We start from the raw sequence: 17688 nt of genomic DNA, 5'->3' as shown, positions 1-17688 counted from the left end.
TTGTGTTTGTGACAGTCACTCAGGTGAAATACCCAGATTTATTAACTTCATTTTTGTATTCTGTACAATGTATCTGTTATCTTTGCTAACAATATTTTCTATTATTATTGTATTAGATATACTTTTGTATCATATATATATTTTTGCATGTTATTAATTTTGTCGTCATTTGCCAGACAAAGCAAAATGTCTGTGCAGGTGCGGTGGTTTGTCTGATTAGTCTTGTAAATATGTCAAGTTTGTAGAAGTTGCCAGGGTCAGCTTTGTTTCCCCAAGCTTACCTGCTCTAGTTGCCAAGTGGTTGGTGGACCAGTGAAACTTGTAACTCAGAAGGAGTTAAAAGACACCCTCTTAAGACTTCTGCAGCAGAGGTAATTTTTTCATTAGCAGGAAGCTCCCTCTTCAGATGACAGTCTAGTGCAACCCAGAACAATTTATATTACATCCATTGCCACTTATGCTATATCCACTGCCACTGTAGTCCATCCAGCCATTGCTGTAGTGGAGGTGGGAAGTGTACAGAACTACATGAGGCTATACCCAGTGGTATTCTTCAAGAGACTCTAAAATGCTTGATACCAGAAGTTCTGCTACCATCCCTTCCTACTCCACTGAAAAAACAGGATGAGCATGAAATTGTTCCAAGAAAATAGTGTTTTCGATCACCCAATGGACTAATATCAGTACCCTGGGTTCACAATGCCATAATGCGTTTATGTTCAAATACTGTATGGTCTGTTAGCATGAAGAGATCAATAACTTTTTTCATTAATAATCAACTTAAATCTGAAAACTTTCATAAAGACTATCATCAAATCTTCAGACTTGATATACCTTATATCTTTTTAATAAACAGGTTTTGACGTAGGAAAAACCTATTTTTGGTAGTCGCTGTTGAGTCCTCAAGGATTTACCTTCCATGGTCTACCAGAGCACCATGGAGCTCTGGTAGACCATGGAAGGTAACTCCTTGAGGACGAAACAAGTGACTACGCTATCAAAAAATATTATTCAAATGAACTCAAGTAAATTTTTAAAAAGCTCCTTTACCTATCCATTAAAATTCAGAACTTCAAGCATAATGATATAGAGTAGTAAAGGTAAGTATTACAAAATATTTACAAATAAATTCTTGGTGTAACATTGTATACATGTAGCTGGTTTGTGTTGAAAAAAAAAAAATACACGAAAATTCATGTAATATATACTTTTAAGAAAAGGGGATGAGGCCTCTTCCCTATGACCTCAAAACTCCTCCAGTAGCATCTCATCTCCTGCAACACAGGAGGTTGAGGGAGATATTGGGAACAAAACGTTATTCATACAAAGATCTTCAAATGCTATACAAAGAGGTATGACCATTGATAAAAGGAGCAGACCAAGAGGTCAGAGCCTCATCTTTATTTTAATCTTCTGAAATCAATTCTTCATGCATACTCCTTGTTGGACAGAGACCATACATGTCTCATCAACCCAGCCAAATAAGCAGACTTCCTAGTGTTGACTGTCCTGAAAAGACGCATATTTTTAAGATCCTTTTCACCAAAATTCCAGGAAGTTTCTCAGAAGTATATGGGTAGCGAAGGTGACTTTATTCAGTCTCTTGTTTTGAACTGGAAACCACACCACAAGTTTTCACCAGAGTTCTTGCACCACTTACAATATAGGCAAATAGGAACAGGATAACCCTGAGAAGATAACGGGAAAACCATCTGGCACTGACTCCAGCCCGTGGGTCCTTTGTCACAACTTTATTTTACTGTGTTTTTAATAAAGTAAATTTATGCATACTACTGTAACTATAATTATAAAGAATGTAAAATAAAAAATAAAAGAAAACTACATGTATGTAGCACTTTATACAGTGCAGTACTGCTGCTACCTGAAGACATCATGAGCCATTTTTGTGAGGTTTATCAGACACCCTATTTTCCAACAAAACAGCAATAAGCTTATTAGCACCACCACCAGCAACTTTCTTCAAAGCCATGGCATTAATTGTTCAAGACACAAATTCAATGCTAATCAGATACTGTACATAACATATATAAGCACACATTTGAATTCGTGACCAAGAATTAATGCTGCCACAAAGTCAAACACTGAAACTAGAACATCATGTATTACAACATTATATATTCTTGTACAAGTACTGCATATTATTTTGTATATTTTAACACATTTTTATGTGATTGGCATTTTTCTACTGATTTTTATATTTTTATGGCTGACGACTAAACACCAGAACTGTACAAACATACAACTGTACAGTATATACAGCTAAATGCCATGCAAAAAAAAATTGCTTGTAAATTATTTTATACTCTACATCTGATTAATGTACATACATATTTTATATAGCCTATTTCAACATTTGTTTCTAGGTGATTTGACACTTTTCATTGATCTGGTTTTATGTTTTAACATTTATTGACCAGCGTTATGATGCATGAATAGATGTAAGTTGAATTTATTTTTCCCCTTTAGTTTTATAAAAAAAAAAAAAAAAAAAAAGTAAAACTGCACTGAAGTTTCTGTCAGCAAAATCAAGTTTTCTGTACAGCATATAATGCTGTATGAAACTCTTGATGTGCTGCAGTACAAAACTCTCAGCCACGACCGGGCAGCGCTCAGTTGCTCCTCAGATGCTGTCAAGTGAAGATGCACCAGCGGCTGGCACACGATCCACGAATAACCTTAACCTTAAATAAAATTAAAACTACTGAGGCTAGAGGGCTGCAATTTGGTATGTTTGATGATTGGAGGGTGGATGATCAACATACCAATTTGCAGCCCTCTAGCCTCAGTAGTTTTTAAGATCTGAGGGCAGACAGAAACAGTGCAGACAGACAGACAAAGCCATCTCATAGTTTTCTTTTACAGAAAACTATAAAACAATCATAACATCACTGCATCAAAACAACCCAACTGGTGGCATTATAGTGTATAATGCTATCATAATGCTATCTTTACCTGTAGCTGAAAGAATTACACCTCTACAAGATAAATTTGCTATAATGCATCACGCCTGACCTATGGTTAGACAGGCACGTGTGACACAGAGGTTTGTGTGAGTTACAAAAAATATGCATACAATATAAAATGTCATTACCAAGTACAGTATAATGCTGACAACAAAATTAAATGACATGAGACATATTTTACCACAATAAATTAAAATTACAAAGTGCACATAGTATCAGTAGAAATTAGTAAAAAACCTAGATTATCATAGTAGAAATAAGAAAATGTTTTATATACTTACATGTGATATGTGCAGTTGTAATTCTTTCATGCCCAAAAATGTACGGAAACAATGCCTGCATGACATTAAGTTCAGGTCTTCTGAAAAAAAATAAAAAGAATTGGATTTTTACAAACAAAATTTTTTTTCTAGTTGCAACTCATCACTCATACACAAGCTCCACCTGTCTTCTTAACTCTCAGACATTCGACTTTGTCTAGAAAGACAAAAGAGCAGCAGCAGTACTGTTCATATGCCACCTGAATCCTCAGGTTCACAAAAGGCAACTACCTCACTTTTTGCATAGTCTGGAATGTTAGCTGTCAGGTCAATACGGCTAGGAGGAGACTTGTTACATGAATGATAGGTTCATATTGAAAAATTCAATTTAGTTTTATTAACCCTTTCATATCTGCATAGTTATCACATCACTGAGGGCACATGAGCCCCGATGTGTCTGGGAGCGCTCGACAGTGCGAAAAAATAATTATTTCGAAAATTCAGCAAAAATAGAAATTTTATGCCAACAACGTTCATTTTGCTGTCCTTTTTTTCTAAATGTTTATATTTTATGGTGGAATAGTCAGAATAAGAGTCCCAGCCCTCTAAATACAAAAAAATGTGAATTATTTCACGAAAAAAGAAAAAAATCTTTACTTATTTTCATATTTTCGTTCACTCCTTAAAAAAATATGAATGTCAGGCGAATTAATTATTTTTTTATGAGAAAGCCAATAAAATTCTCTAAATATCGACATATAAAAGAATGGAAAACGAATAAGTCCAGCTGGTGAAAAATTGATAGAAAAAGGGCAAGAAACAGAGCGCTCTGCCCGGCGTATGGTGAGAATTATCGCTAGAAAAAAGATTTTTTTGAAGAGCCCTATCTTGGTTATTTTTCATAGAAATTACTTTGTAAATATACAAAAATGTAGAGGAAAAGTTGAAGAATAACGTGAGAGTCAAGAAAAATGGCTTTGGTAACGGCAACAGTTTCATTTTGACATTATAAATTGATTGAAACGAAAAAAAAATGTTACCGTTGTCAACATTATCGTTCGTAGCTCAAAAGCTATAACAGTTAGGCGAATGGATTATTTTTTTATGAGAAAGCCAAGAAAATTCTCTAAATATTGATATATAAAACAATGAAAAACGAATAAGTCCAGTTGGTGAAAAATTGATAGAAAAGAGGGTAAGAAACAGAGCGATTTGCCCGGCGTATGGTGAGAATTATCGCTAGAAAAGTTTTTTTGAAGAGCCCTATCTCGGTTATTTTTCATAGAGATTACTTTGTAAATATACGAAAATGTAGAGAAAAAGATGTAGAATAAAGTGAGAGTCAAGAAAAAATGGCTTTGGTACCGGCAACAGTTTCATTTTGACGTTATAAATTGATTGAAACGAAAAAAATGTTACCGTAGTCAACATTATCGTTCGTAGCTCAAAAGCTATAACAGTTAGGCGAATGGATTATTTTTATGAGAAAGCCAACAAAATTCTCTAAATATTGATATATAAAACAATGAAAAACGGATAAGTCCAGTTGGTGAAACAATTTATAGAAAAGGGTAAGAAACAGAGCGATTTTGCCCGGCCTATGGTGAGAATTATCGCTAGAAAAAGTTTTTTTGAAGAGCCCTATCTCGGTTATTTTTCATAGAAATTACTTTGTAAATATACGAAAATGTAGAGAGGAAAAGATGTAGAATAAAGTGAGAGTCAAGAAAAATGGCTTTGTACCGGCAACAGTTTCATTTTGACGTTATAATTTGATTGAAACGAAAAAATGTTACCGTTGTCAACATTATCGTTCGTAGCTCAAAAGCTATAACAGTTAGGCGAATGAATAATTTTTATGAGAAAGCCAATAAAATTCCCTAAATATTGACATATAAAAATGGAAAACGAATAAGTCCAGTTGGTGAAAAAATTGATAGAAAAGAGGGTGAGAAACAGAGCGCTCTGCCCGGCCTATGGTGAGAATTATCGCTAGAAAAATTTTTTTTGAAGAGCCCTATCTCGGTTATTTTTCATAGAAATTACTTTGTAAATATACGAAAAGTAGAGGAAAAGTTGAAGAATAAAGGAAAGTCAAGAAAAATGGCTTTGGTAACGGCAACAGTTTCATTTTGACGTTATAAATTGATCAAACGAAAAAAAAAAAGTTACCGTTGTCAACATTATTGTTAGTAGCTCAAAAACTATAACAGTTAGGCGAATGAATTAATTTTTATGAGAAAGCCAAGAAAATTCTCTAAATATCGACATATAAAATAATGAAAAACAAATCAGCCCAGTTGGTGAAAAATTGATAGAAAAGTGGGTAAGAAAACAGAACGCCAGGCATACGGTGAGAATTATCGCTAGACATTTTTTTTTGAAGAGCTCTACCTCGGATTTTTTCATAGAAATCACTTTGTAAATATAAAAAATGTAGAGGAAAGGTTGAGGAATAAAGTGAGAGTCAAGAAAAATGGCTTTGGTAAGAGCAACAGTTTCATTTTGACGTTATAAGCTGTTCGAAACGAAAAAAAAATGTTACCGTTGTCAACATTATCGTTAAGTAGCTCAAAAGCTATAACAGTTGGGTGAATTAATTATTTTTTTATGAGAAAGCCAACAAAATTCTCTAAATATCGATATATATGAAAATGAAAAAATGAGATTCAGAGCCCTGCCTAAAATCCAGACGTCTCTATGTGATGCACTAACAAATTTCCGCTAGTTTTACCGCAAAAACTTTGCGAAAGCATGTTGGAAACTGTTCTCGATTGACGCCGCTTTATGTAAACAGCCACACGTGTTTACCCAGCCTCAGACGCATGGTCTCTGACAGAAGTGTGGCCTGCCAGGCCTGCGTGGGTGCGATCAGCTGATGTCATTGTGAGAATTTTACTACGCCATGGATTTGCGCATGCACAGTAGAGGAACTAAAAATTTATAGAAAATAGAGGATACCAAACAGAGTGTTTCCAATAATGTAATCCTACATTTTATAAAAAAATGTAAGATACGAGAGAGAAACGGGTAGGATCAGCTGATTTCATTGTGGGAAATTTACTATGCCAGGAATCATGCGCAGTATAGGGACTGCTTGCCTGGCGTATCGATACCTAAGTTACACGGTCCAAGGTATGCTTTAGCCTATGGAAACCACCAACTGTACGAAAATAAAAAAATTTACCCCTACCACACGCATTTAAAAATGTCGGTAAATTTTACGTATAATTACGTCAGTCAGACAGGAAGGGGGTAGGGGGTTATTGCGTAATATGCCGTCAATTGGGCAGGAAAGGGTTAAAATGTGATGTTTCAATAAGAACCCATCACACATTTAAGGATTCACAACTTAGAAAAGAGTTCCAAGCTGCTAATGCACCAGAATGCTTTGTGACCTGCAGGATTCAATGGGAAGATCATGGGGACTAAGACAGGTAAGGAATCCAAGTCTCAGTTTTCTGTGAGAGATCAATAAAGAGGAGGCGATCCCATGTCAGAGTAAAATGAGGCACTTTTGATGTTTAAGAGTGAACTGGCTCAGGAGATGATACTCTCCATGTATGTTATACATAGCTGCTAGCAACTCCAAAATTCTACATCACTAAAGATGCCATACACGAGGAGACAAGAAGAGAGACTGGAAGAAGAGAATGAAATATACTGTAAGTCCTCCAATAAAAGTAAAAGCTGTCTTGATGCTACTACCAGTCCAAAATATATGCATCCATCCATTTATGAGTTATATTACCACAATGAAAATTAGCAAAATATACCTGGAATTCCAGATTCCAGTACTTAAAATACCTCTGACATTAAGGTTACATTGTAAAAATAATCTCATTGCTGTAGTCTCAGTAGTGCCAGTCTCCACTGGTGGAAGAACAAGATAATCAGCTGCTGCATCAAATCCTGCAGAGAAGAGAATAGGCAACCTTCAACCAAGACACATAGCAGTTATCTGGAATAACAGGATCATCTGGCTTAGCAACTGGCAACTGGACCAGTCCAAGGAGCATAATTTATACCTCAGCACTTGACCATCATCTCATCTTTAGAGGGGCATTTCTTGACCACTACAAAAGCTCCTACCATCTGTCAAAAAGTGGAGGCTGAAGATTCCAATGTAGGTGAACCATAAACTTTAGCAGCAGCATTCACGGCATGCCTCATCTTTTGCTCACGCAAAGAGCTGCCTTGAACATGATAAAACTTATGTAAACACTGGTCTCCAAATGCTATGAGATGGAAACCTGGCAAGAATGATGGTCCTTGCATCATCACTAGAAGGGGAAGTTGTTGATGAGGGACATTACACCTTCAAAAATATCCCCAGAGTGGCTGACTACACCTGAAAGAAAACAAATAATACAGTACACTTAATCTGGAAGATATTATTCCAAGGTTTAAGGAGGAAAACAATCTTGGAATTCTGCTCAGCTATTTATAGTGTGGCCGACACACAAAATGTGAAGCATTACCTGCTGTTAACTTACAGACCCAAGTAGCACATAAATAGTACTACTCCCAGTCTCCCATCTAATAGACAAAAGACTGCAGTGTCTAGGACATCTGAAAGCGCCTGTAAATAAGTGACTGGTAAAACTTAAGGAAAGCGCCGCATGGAAAAAACGAACACAAAACCCTAGAAGGGCATGTGAACGGAAAGAATGAACGACCATCCCCCCCCCTTTTTTATGGAAAAAAGGGGGGGGCAATAGCCTAACGCCCCAAAAAGGAAAACCAAAGCTAACACCAACCCATAAAGTAAAAATATATCAATACAAAACAAGAGGAGGACCATACCCAACACGATGTGGACGTGAAGGGAAATGGCCGCCTCGAAACAAAAGAAACACCCATGATAATCATCAAATATCAAATGCATCAACATCTTGAAGAAGCGACTCCGTCCTTGGTCGACTGTCAAGAGCCTGTCCAAGTCAGTCCCCTTCAATTTCCTCCTCCGGCGTTGGTTATCCCACAGACGCCTCCTTAGCGGGGTGGGAGGATATTCTCAACACCAAGAAGTACAGGGGACTTGGTCCTCATGTTCCGCCAGTTCCATATAAATGTTCTGGAGGCCATGGCGGTCTTCCTTACCTTGAAGAAGCTTCTTCCCCAAGAAGATTCACATAAGACTAGTTCTGGACAGCGCCACGGTAGTCCACTGCATAATCAGGAGGTTCAAATCGAGCAGGATCAACCAGGTAATGATTGCACTTTTTTCTTGGCCTGCAAGAACAAGTGGCACCTATCTGCCACCCATCTTGCAGGGTCCGAACGTCATAGCAGATTCTCTCTCCAGGACAACTCCTCGAGTCGGGTGGTCCCTAGACAGGGGCTCGTTCAATTGGATCTGCCAACTAGTTCTGGGTCTGGAGGTAGATTTGTTGCAACCAAGCTCAACAACAAGCTCCCTCATTACGTAGCTCCCAACCTGGACCCTCAAGCTCTTTTCACGGACGCAATGTCATTGGATTGGAACAGGTGGTAGGTGATCTATCTGTTCCCTCCAGTGAACTTGTTGTTGAAAGTCCTCACAAACTGAGGACGTTCAAGGGTCAAGTAGCTCTAGTGGCTCCCTACTGGCCAAAGAGCAGCTGGTTTCCTCTTCTACTAGAACTGAAACTTCGCCACATCCGAATCCCCCAGTCCAGAAACTAACACAAGTAGTACAAACTCAGACTGTGTCAGCTTCCTCAAAAATCCAAAATGCCCTGGCTTTGTGGACTTTATGAAGTTTGGACTCAAAGGGATGCTAACGTTGATCCTGTCAATACCATGTTCTTAGAATCAGATAAGCGGGCCTCCTCTTCGTCAGTACGACTCAGCAATTAAGAAACTAGCACTCTTTTTAAGAGAATCTGAGGCTACAGTGATGACCATTAATTTAGCAATCTCCTTTTTAGATCACTGTTTGAGAAGGGTTTAGCCGCTAGTACTGTTACTACGGTCAAGTCGGCTCACGTAAAAGTGTTCTTGTATGGTTTCAAAATTGACCTCACAGACCCTTACTTTTCTTCCATCCCTAAAGCATGTGCACGTCTGAGGCCAGTAATCCGTCCACATACGGTTTCCTGGTTTCTAAATGACGTGTTGAAGTTAGCCTCAGATATTGATAATCAATCCTGCCCCTACCTTTCCTTGTTGAGGAAAACGTTGTTTTAGTTAGCCTGGCTTCGGGTGCTAGAATTTGGAGCTGTCTGCACTCTCTAGGAACCCAACCACGTCGACTTCCTTCCATCAGGAGGTTTTGCTGATTCCTCACCCTACCTTCCTGGCCAAAAATGAAGATCCGCAGCATAGGTGGTCGCCTTGGAAAATTCTTCCTCTGCCTCTAGACCTGTCCCTGTCCTTAATTATAAAAGTAATTTATGCTAGTATTTTCAGCACTCAATGGATGCACAGTTCTGTCATCATAAATTTACTAAGCCAAAGCTGTCATCCATTAGTAACATGTCTCATGGCTGCCTGTATAACCTGAGACAACATTAAGATAGAACTTGAAATTTTGGATTCACTATATCACATCATAATTCAGGGTAAATATAAACTATCACTCACAATACCTACAGATTTGTTGAATGATGCTCTTGATTGTCCTCAATTTGTTTCAGAATCAATACTGTATTACCAGTCATTTATCATAAGTTTGAAAATGGTCATATTCATATAAAAAGCATCGTAGATAAACCAGCAAACAACTAGTGAGTAGCAAAGCTCATATCTTTGCTACCTCTGCTTCACATATCTGCAACATTTTCAAGAGATGCCAAAAAAACTCTGAATTTTCATCCAACATAATATTTTTATAAATTTTTGGGAATATTATAATACTCATGCACAAAACTTCAAACTTTAATCTATTGTTTTGAAAAAATACGGATACCTCTGTGTCCTCAAAAGGAGCCAGTCAATGACTATGAGCCATGTAACACTAAAGAAAAACTACACATTCCAAAAATGAATTCCCACAAAACAATAAGACTTACTTGAAATTATCCCAAACATTAAAAAATCCAGTTTAGAATAGAACAGAATGTTGAATTTAGGCCAAAGGCCAAGCGCTGGGACCTATGAGGTCATTCAGCACTGAAACTGACAGTAAAAAAGGTTTGAAAGGTGTAACAGGAGGAAAACCTCACAGCTGCACTACAAAACAATATTGTTAGGGGAGGGTGGAAAGTAAGATGGAAGAAAGATTATGAACACAGATACAGTAATAGGTATGAAAGGGGTTGCAGCTAAGGGCAGAAGGGACACTGCAAAGAACCTCAAGTAATGTTTACAGTGCACCGTATGAGGTGCACTGACGGCACTATCCCTGTAAGAAAACCTCACAGTTACACTGCAAATCAATTGTTAGGTGAGCGTGGAAAGCAGGGTGGAAAACAAAAAGAAAGACAGAGATTATGAATGGAGACCCAACAACCAGAATGAAAGGGGTTAAAGCTAGGGGCCAAAGAGATACTGCAAAGAACCTTAAGTAATGCCTACAATGCACCATGCGAGGTACACTGATGGCACTAACCCCCTACGGGGAATTTAGAAAATGAAGGGCAGAACCTCTTTTATAAGGATACTGAGAACTTACACAGCTTTTGAAACTGAAAGTAGGAAAAAAAAGGACTTCTTCCTTTAACCAGCTGGACTTATTACTACAGTATTATGAATAAAAATAATGCAAGATAAAATGAAGTGAATATTAATAAAAAACATACTTACTAAGTTTTTGTGAACTGCTGTGTGAACTGACTGAGGACATCTCTCGCTTATCACTACTGTAGGAGTCAGAACGTAAAGACGACAGAGAGCCAATGTTCCCTGAAGTGACATATATTTTTACACCTTTCCTCTGAAATAAGTAGCTAGCTTCAGTGATGCAAAGCTTTATATTATCATCTTGAATTTATAATCAAAATTATCATTCTAAAAGACAAACATTTATCTTTTTGGATAAAAATCATTCTTATGTGTCACTCTGAAGAGTTTTAGCATCAACAACTTATCATTTGTGGAGATGAGGTGATGAGATTTTAGAGAGAAATATTTGCTTTCAGAAATGAAAATATATTTAGTACGTAAATCTAAGGGCAGGTCATTTAATAAACGACTCATAAGTTCAAAACCTGCAGAAAAGAACTTACTCTCCAAACTGATGAATTTCAAGTACCTACTGCATACTGCAACAATATTCAGATTAAAATCTTGAAAGAGAGAGAGTGTTTGTAAGATAAATTATAAGAGTTTATAAGATAAATTAATCATACCCCTGAACCCCAATTGCATTTTTATGTCAGGCACAAAAGAGATGTGGTGTTCAGCAGATGGAAAATGAGACAAGAGTCCTGATTGTGTTTTCATGTTAGGCTCAAAGGAGAGTTGTGGTAGTGTCCTGAAAATGGCAAACAGACTTAAAGAATGTGAGTTTGAACATGAGATGAGAAAGGATCAGGAACAGTTTGTCAGAAAAGCAGTAAATATGGAAGGAAATAGCTTGACAGTGTCATGGAAAAAGTTGCAGATGAAAGCCTACACCAGATGAGAATTCAGGCAGAAATTCACAAGAGAGAAGCGAGTGAAGTGAATTAATTTCATATCTACCCATAGGGGGAAACCTGTCAAAAACAAAATGAAGACAATGAGTTTGAAGTTTTTTAGATCAAAACTTTCATCTGACTGTATAAAGTGGATGACCCGAAGAATATTTGCCAAAGCACATGATCCAATTAGCCTAAAGAATGAGAGACCCCCTCCAAAGGGGTAAGACTCCAAAATCTCTCATTAACCCCTATTCAGCCCAAACTTTGTTCTTACCTATCCAGCACAAACTCTGCTCTTAGTGATGTGTGCATAATCAATAATTGTTTGGTATATGCAACAGTTACTCAATAAAAGCCCCATTTTATTGTACTTTCCCTACCTATCTACCCTTCTGGATGTCCTCTTTCCTCCTTTAGTTACAGCCTACACTCTTTTTCTAAAGTATCTTTCCTTTGTTTACCATAATTGGTATCAGCTGCATGGCACTGGCACACCTAGTGCTAATTCCTACAGGTGTTGGTTGGTTGCTCCTTGAAATTATATTTTCTGCCACCAAAATGATCAAGAGCACAAGGTCTACCTGAGGCTGCACCAATACACATCCTTCCCAACCAACACTGAATGGAAACAAACATTAAGAAAACAAAAGTTTCTGTTTTTTCAAGGCAATTTTCAATACACATTTTTAATATATATTGGAACTTCCAATACTACAGATATTTTCTTACTGATGTTTTGAATTTTTGCTCCAGGACAGCATCTTCTATTTTCTGTTAGCTACCATCTGAAGGCTTAAAATACCTAACACAGGAAATAGAAGTCAGTTCACCATACATTGGAGTAACCACAAGCAAAAGAGATAAAGGGCCCTGCACACACCTGAAAATTTTACCTTTCTGATCATCCTCACCCTTTCCTTACCCTTATGATACATAATTGGTTTTTCTTAACAAACTCCATTCTGCAATTCAAGGATATCACCTAGTCTCCCAGAGTCAAGATTTAACTTAGCATGTACTTCCAGGCAAATTATTCAGTTTAAAGATTATTTTAAAGTACCAATGAGATTTTCTAAATCTAGAAAAATCAGTATAAAGCTACATTAGAGAAAAAGTGAGAAATTGGAAATAATAATGAGTGAGAAACTAGTAAGTTAACATTTTATAGGATTATAAATTTCAAGACTTGTTACTGATCCTCCATAAATATTGTGGTTCTGTAGAGATTTCTGAGTGTTATTGCAAAAACAAAACATCAAATGAGAGGAAGTCTGTTAGTCAATGTAAAGTGGAGGGTTCTACTACTACTATGATTTGTAATATATGTAAAACAACTAGAGTCTAAAGATCAAGTAAGAAACATCTATAATACTACCTCTGCACAGTAATTGGTTGGTCTGTCTTATGGAACCCTGGGGGGACCATGAAAGTGTCACTCCTTTGAGGACTCACAGCAGCTACTAAAAACAGGTTTTTCCTACGTCAAAACCTGTTAAATAATGTTATTCACTGTAACCTAAGAACTACAGCACAGTGCAGTACTATAGTTGAAAATTCATTCTTAGAAGAAACAAATGTTAATATGGATGAGTCAGCTTCCTTTAAAGGTCTATGAGTAAAAGAACTGAGACCTTATAGAGATGTGCATGATATTCATTATTAAATAAAAACTAGGCAACAACACATTACAGATTCATTGATACAAAAGAAAACCAGTATCACACCCATAGTTTGGTGCAGTAAAATAACATCTGTTGCGAGACTATCTTAACCAGGTTACTACGTAGTGAATTATATTATGCCAAGGTTCATTATATAAACGTTTTAATACACTTTTTGACAGAAAAATGGTAAACTGAAATGGAATTTTCATTCTAAAATTAATTTCAATATACTTACCTGGATACTTCATACAGCACTTAGTTAAGACGCCACGAGAAAACAACACTTACAACATTATCACCTTAATACCACTAACCCATAAAGAAAAAATTCTCAAACCACCAATTATCACCTCTGGTAATGAATTAAACAGCGCCACGCCCCCCTCCCACTCAGCTGATCATCAGTAATCCCAACATTGAGAGTGGGGAGGTGGTGGATGTATGAAGTATCCAGGTAAGTATATTGAAATTAATTTTAGAATGAAAATTCCATTTCAAAATACATTCCCTGGATACTTCATACAGCACGATTCCCAAAATTTTACTGGAGGTGGGATCGATCGTACTAGAGGTTGATTAGTGACCTATCCAACTATTCTATCATTGACTTGTTAAGAATAGAAGGAAGCTGCGTACTCACCTAGACTAAGAGTTCTGCCGACTCATGGAGGTCAGGTATGCAGAAGGTCTGATCGTCTCAGGGATAAGAGTGTGGAGGCAACATAGCCCTACATCCACTTTTTTGCTCTTATATGAGTCTCAGGATAAGAGTGTGGAGGCAACATAGCCCTACATCCACTTTGCTCTTATATGAGAACAGTCTAGTCATGTCAAGTTAGTCTCGCCCTGCCAGGGACTCGAGAACTTAACCCAAACATACTGCGGGAAATTGCAATAATGAAGTTAATGTCTTAACCTAATAAATTGCTTATTAATCAATCAGAACATATAAATATAATAATTTTGAAAATATATATTTAACCATATAAATATATAAAATAAATAATGAGTTAATTAATTAATGACCTGACCCGCAGCAACAAAAGGTCCCAAAGAGGAACAACTATCTAAACTGCATGAAATATCTTTAAAATAAAATAGAGAAAAGACAGAACTGGATCTCCAGGATGCGGCCTCCAGCACCCTAAAGATAGAACAATTCTTAAGAAAAGCCGTACTAGTGGCTATAGATCTAATGCTGTGGGCCCTGGGAGGAGGACCCCCTACACCTCCCAGTGCTCCAGCACCAGAAATAACTTCTCTCAGGAAGAAAGAAATGGCATTTTTGGAAATGCTCTTCCTGGGTCTCTTAGGAGAAATAAATAGGACACTTGGACGCGGGACGAGGTCCTTCGGAATCCATATTGGGAATAAGAAGGTGACAAAACAGGAATAAGGAAATCCTAAAGTTGAAAGTGAAGCGAAGCCGAGAGAACCTCTCTCGACGAGCGCGAGAAAACAACTGATGATCAGCTGAGTGGGGGAGGGGGACGTGGCGCTGTTTACCGGTCGTTACCAGAGGTGATAATTGGTGGTTTGAGAATTTTTTCTTTATGGGTTAGTGGTATTAAGGTGATAATGTTGTAAGTGTTGTTTTCTCGTGCGTGCGAACTAAGTGCTGTATGAAGTATCCAGGGAATGTATTTTGAAACTAGATAATTGTAGGTTCAACTGGTGCCTCCACATGTAACTTACATTCAGGTGCTCTACTTTCCATCATAAGATAGACAAGCAAACATGTAAAACAACTGGAGTTGTATTTGTTTAGAATCCAAATATTCAATATTTTCAACACAGGTATACTTAAATATCAAACCATACAAACAGCACTGCCATTGTACTTACTGACTTATGTACTTCACAATAATGCTTCATAAGCCGCGCTTTGTCGATAAAAACTTCAGAACATAATTTACATTTGTATGTCATCAGGATATCATAAAAGCTTTCTTCATCTAAAGATTCCTCCACAGGATTTGCCGATGTCTTTAATTTCACGGTCACATTAGATTTGGTACCAACATTAGGCCTTTCATCTATCATAACATTACACATTCCTTGTGATGACACAGAATTATCCTGAAGGGTTACAGATTCTTTTCTTATGGTTTCAGTAGGTTCTTCTTTCTTTTCACTGATAACACTTTCTGTTTTTTCATTTTCTAATACATGTAATGCATGATTACTTTCACAAGTGAATTTTTCAATAATTTCCTCCAAACTGATATGTGGGACTGTCTCTAAGAGGATATCCTGCTGAAGTTCTGGTGCAGGAGTACTGGATTTTCCTTCTTCAGCGACTTGCAGAGTAAGCATTGAGGTATCTGGGCAATTGATCACAGAAGTGTTTTTCTGCTGGAGTTTTTCTTCAACAACAGAAGTACTACAGGTAGTTCTTGGCTCCTGCATACCGATATGTGACGAACTGTCTTTGCATGAACCATGATTGTCATCAAAGTTTTTGGATGTGGGAATCTCAATCCCTACATCAAGTGAAGGTTCAATTGAAGAAGAAAATATTTGCTGAACTACAGACTCACTTCTTACTGTACTAGTTTCCAGTGACATAACAGGAGAACTTAAAATAGTACCTGTAAAAACAATCATCAATGAATTACATAATGAGTCCTAATATACACACAAACTTATAAATAAAAATTTAGCTCATATTCATGGTCAGTTAATTTCCTAGACACTACATTCCCATGTGTAAAAAGGCAATCTTCTTGTTCACAGCACTACACGTTTCAGGGGTCCTCATGTTCTCGATAATGCATGATCTGAGAGATACTGATATGATTTGTCATATTGGGACCTTGAGGATGGGCAGGTTTATGGAAAAGAACTCCTGGCATTCTGTCCAATTTTCAATCAGATTCAGGAAGATTGTAACCCTGGAACAGTCTGGGTCCCAACAAGCAGGTTAGCTTACACTTTGGCCACTCCCATTACATTGGTGACATCTCTTCAGGTAGGATGGGGGTTTATTAGGAGTTGGTCCCCACTATTGTTATTGGTAGAGAACTGAGCCTCATGAAAAGTACATGGTCTCTTTTTAACATTATCAAGCAGTTAATATTAATTTTTTCCTTATATTTTCCTGGATAGGTACCCATGGGCCTAATGATGACTAGATATAGTTGACAACCACTGTCATCAATTTGGATCAACCCTCACAGAGTTCTGTTAATGAAAACTCCTTAGCCTTACTCTACACGCCCCAAGTTGCAGATCCTTAAACAGAGTGCTGGCAACGTATTCATGAGTGGGGTAGGCTTTGGGCATGAAGCTTAGCCCTTCTAAAACCCCGAGTATTATACTAGTCTTAAGAAAAAATTCTCCCAAAATTACTGCATTAGAATATCATTACATCACTACAGCGAAAAAAATGTTGTGATAACCAAAGGGAGAGAAAATGTAAACAACAACAAGCCAAAGCTTTGTACTGGCTAAGAGGGAAGGGTAAGACATCTGGGGTATATCTTACTAAATGGCATCTTTAATCCCTAGGACGTAAACGATTTTCCTACTTCTTATAGGTAAAATGCTCAGGTATGTAAGGGGTTTATATTTTGTAAAAACACAGAAAAGCAGGAGAGATCAATTCCAAAATTATAGTAAAAGCAAACCGGCAGTAAACTAGAAACTGAATGCTGAGGTTGAATTCAGCACTTATTTATCTCAATATTTTCAGCATCTCAATGAGCAGAAAGAGATTTCAACAATTTGTTGGTATTAACTGCTGAGTTTTTATATTAGAAAACATTGCGTAACCTTACCAATGCCAGCAGGCTCACTAAGGGTGGATGTTTTCGTTTCAGTATTCTCCAAAGACTTTTCAAGTACCATAGGCTCATCTTCTGACTGCAATGCCCACACAACAACAAACTGTTCATGTGCAACATCAACCTGCAAAATATATGTTACTTAACAAAAGGGTACAAGATAACTACTGTATCATTAAAATCCTTTAAAATTACTTTTATATTTCATACACACAAAAATGGCTATTCTGTCAGTCTTCAAATGCAAGACCTGATACAATTTCACACTACAGTAATTCACTTTCCTTGTGAATGTGAAGAGCAAGTTGATCCTTTGCACAAAATATGTACAGGGAAAAGAGTGGACACTCTACTACACCAAAAAGGGGTATGATAAAAGGTATTTGAATAAAAAATTTACAGTATCAGTTTCATGAATACAAGATAAGAATCCATACAATTAAATGAAA

At 37.1% G+C, this 17688-nt stretch overlaps 1 protein-coding gene across 5 annotated transcripts in view; it reads right to left on the bottom strand.

Annotated features, from left to right (window-relative positions):
* The window catches only part of LOC136854007 (uncharacterized), a 49337-nt gene that overhangs the window by 21731 nt on the left and 9918 nt on the right, over positions 1-17688 (bottom strand). For 3 of the 5 annotated variants that reach the window (XM_067129970.1, XM_067129966.1, XM_067129965.1), the window contains 4 exons: positions 17234-17363; positions 15300-16045; positions 10973-11102; positions 3266-3345 (listed from right to left, as the gene is read on the bottom strand). In XM_067129970.1, coding sequence (XP_066986071.1) covers positions 3266-3345; positions 10973-11102; positions 15300-16045; positions 17234-17363 — 1086 coding nt within the window. The remainder of the gene's footprint in view (positions 1-3265; positions 3346-10972; positions 11103-15299; positions 16046-17233; positions 17364-17688) is intronic. The other 2 variants (XM_067129971.1, XM_067129967.1) reach the window with 1 other exon arrangement.

The sequence above is a fragment of the Macrobrachium rosenbergii genome, chromosome 28 (genome assembly GCF_040412425.1).
Source record: "Macrobrachium rosenbergii isolate ZJJX-2024 chromosome 28, ASM4041242v1, whole genome shotgun sequence".
Lineage (NCBI taxonomy): Eukaryota > Metazoa > Arthropoda > Malacostraca > Decapoda > Palaemonidae > Macrobrachium > Macrobrachium rosenbergii.
The sequence above is the reverse complement of the archived record's forward strand: the minus strand, read 5'-3'. Positions and strand labels throughout refer to the sequence as shown.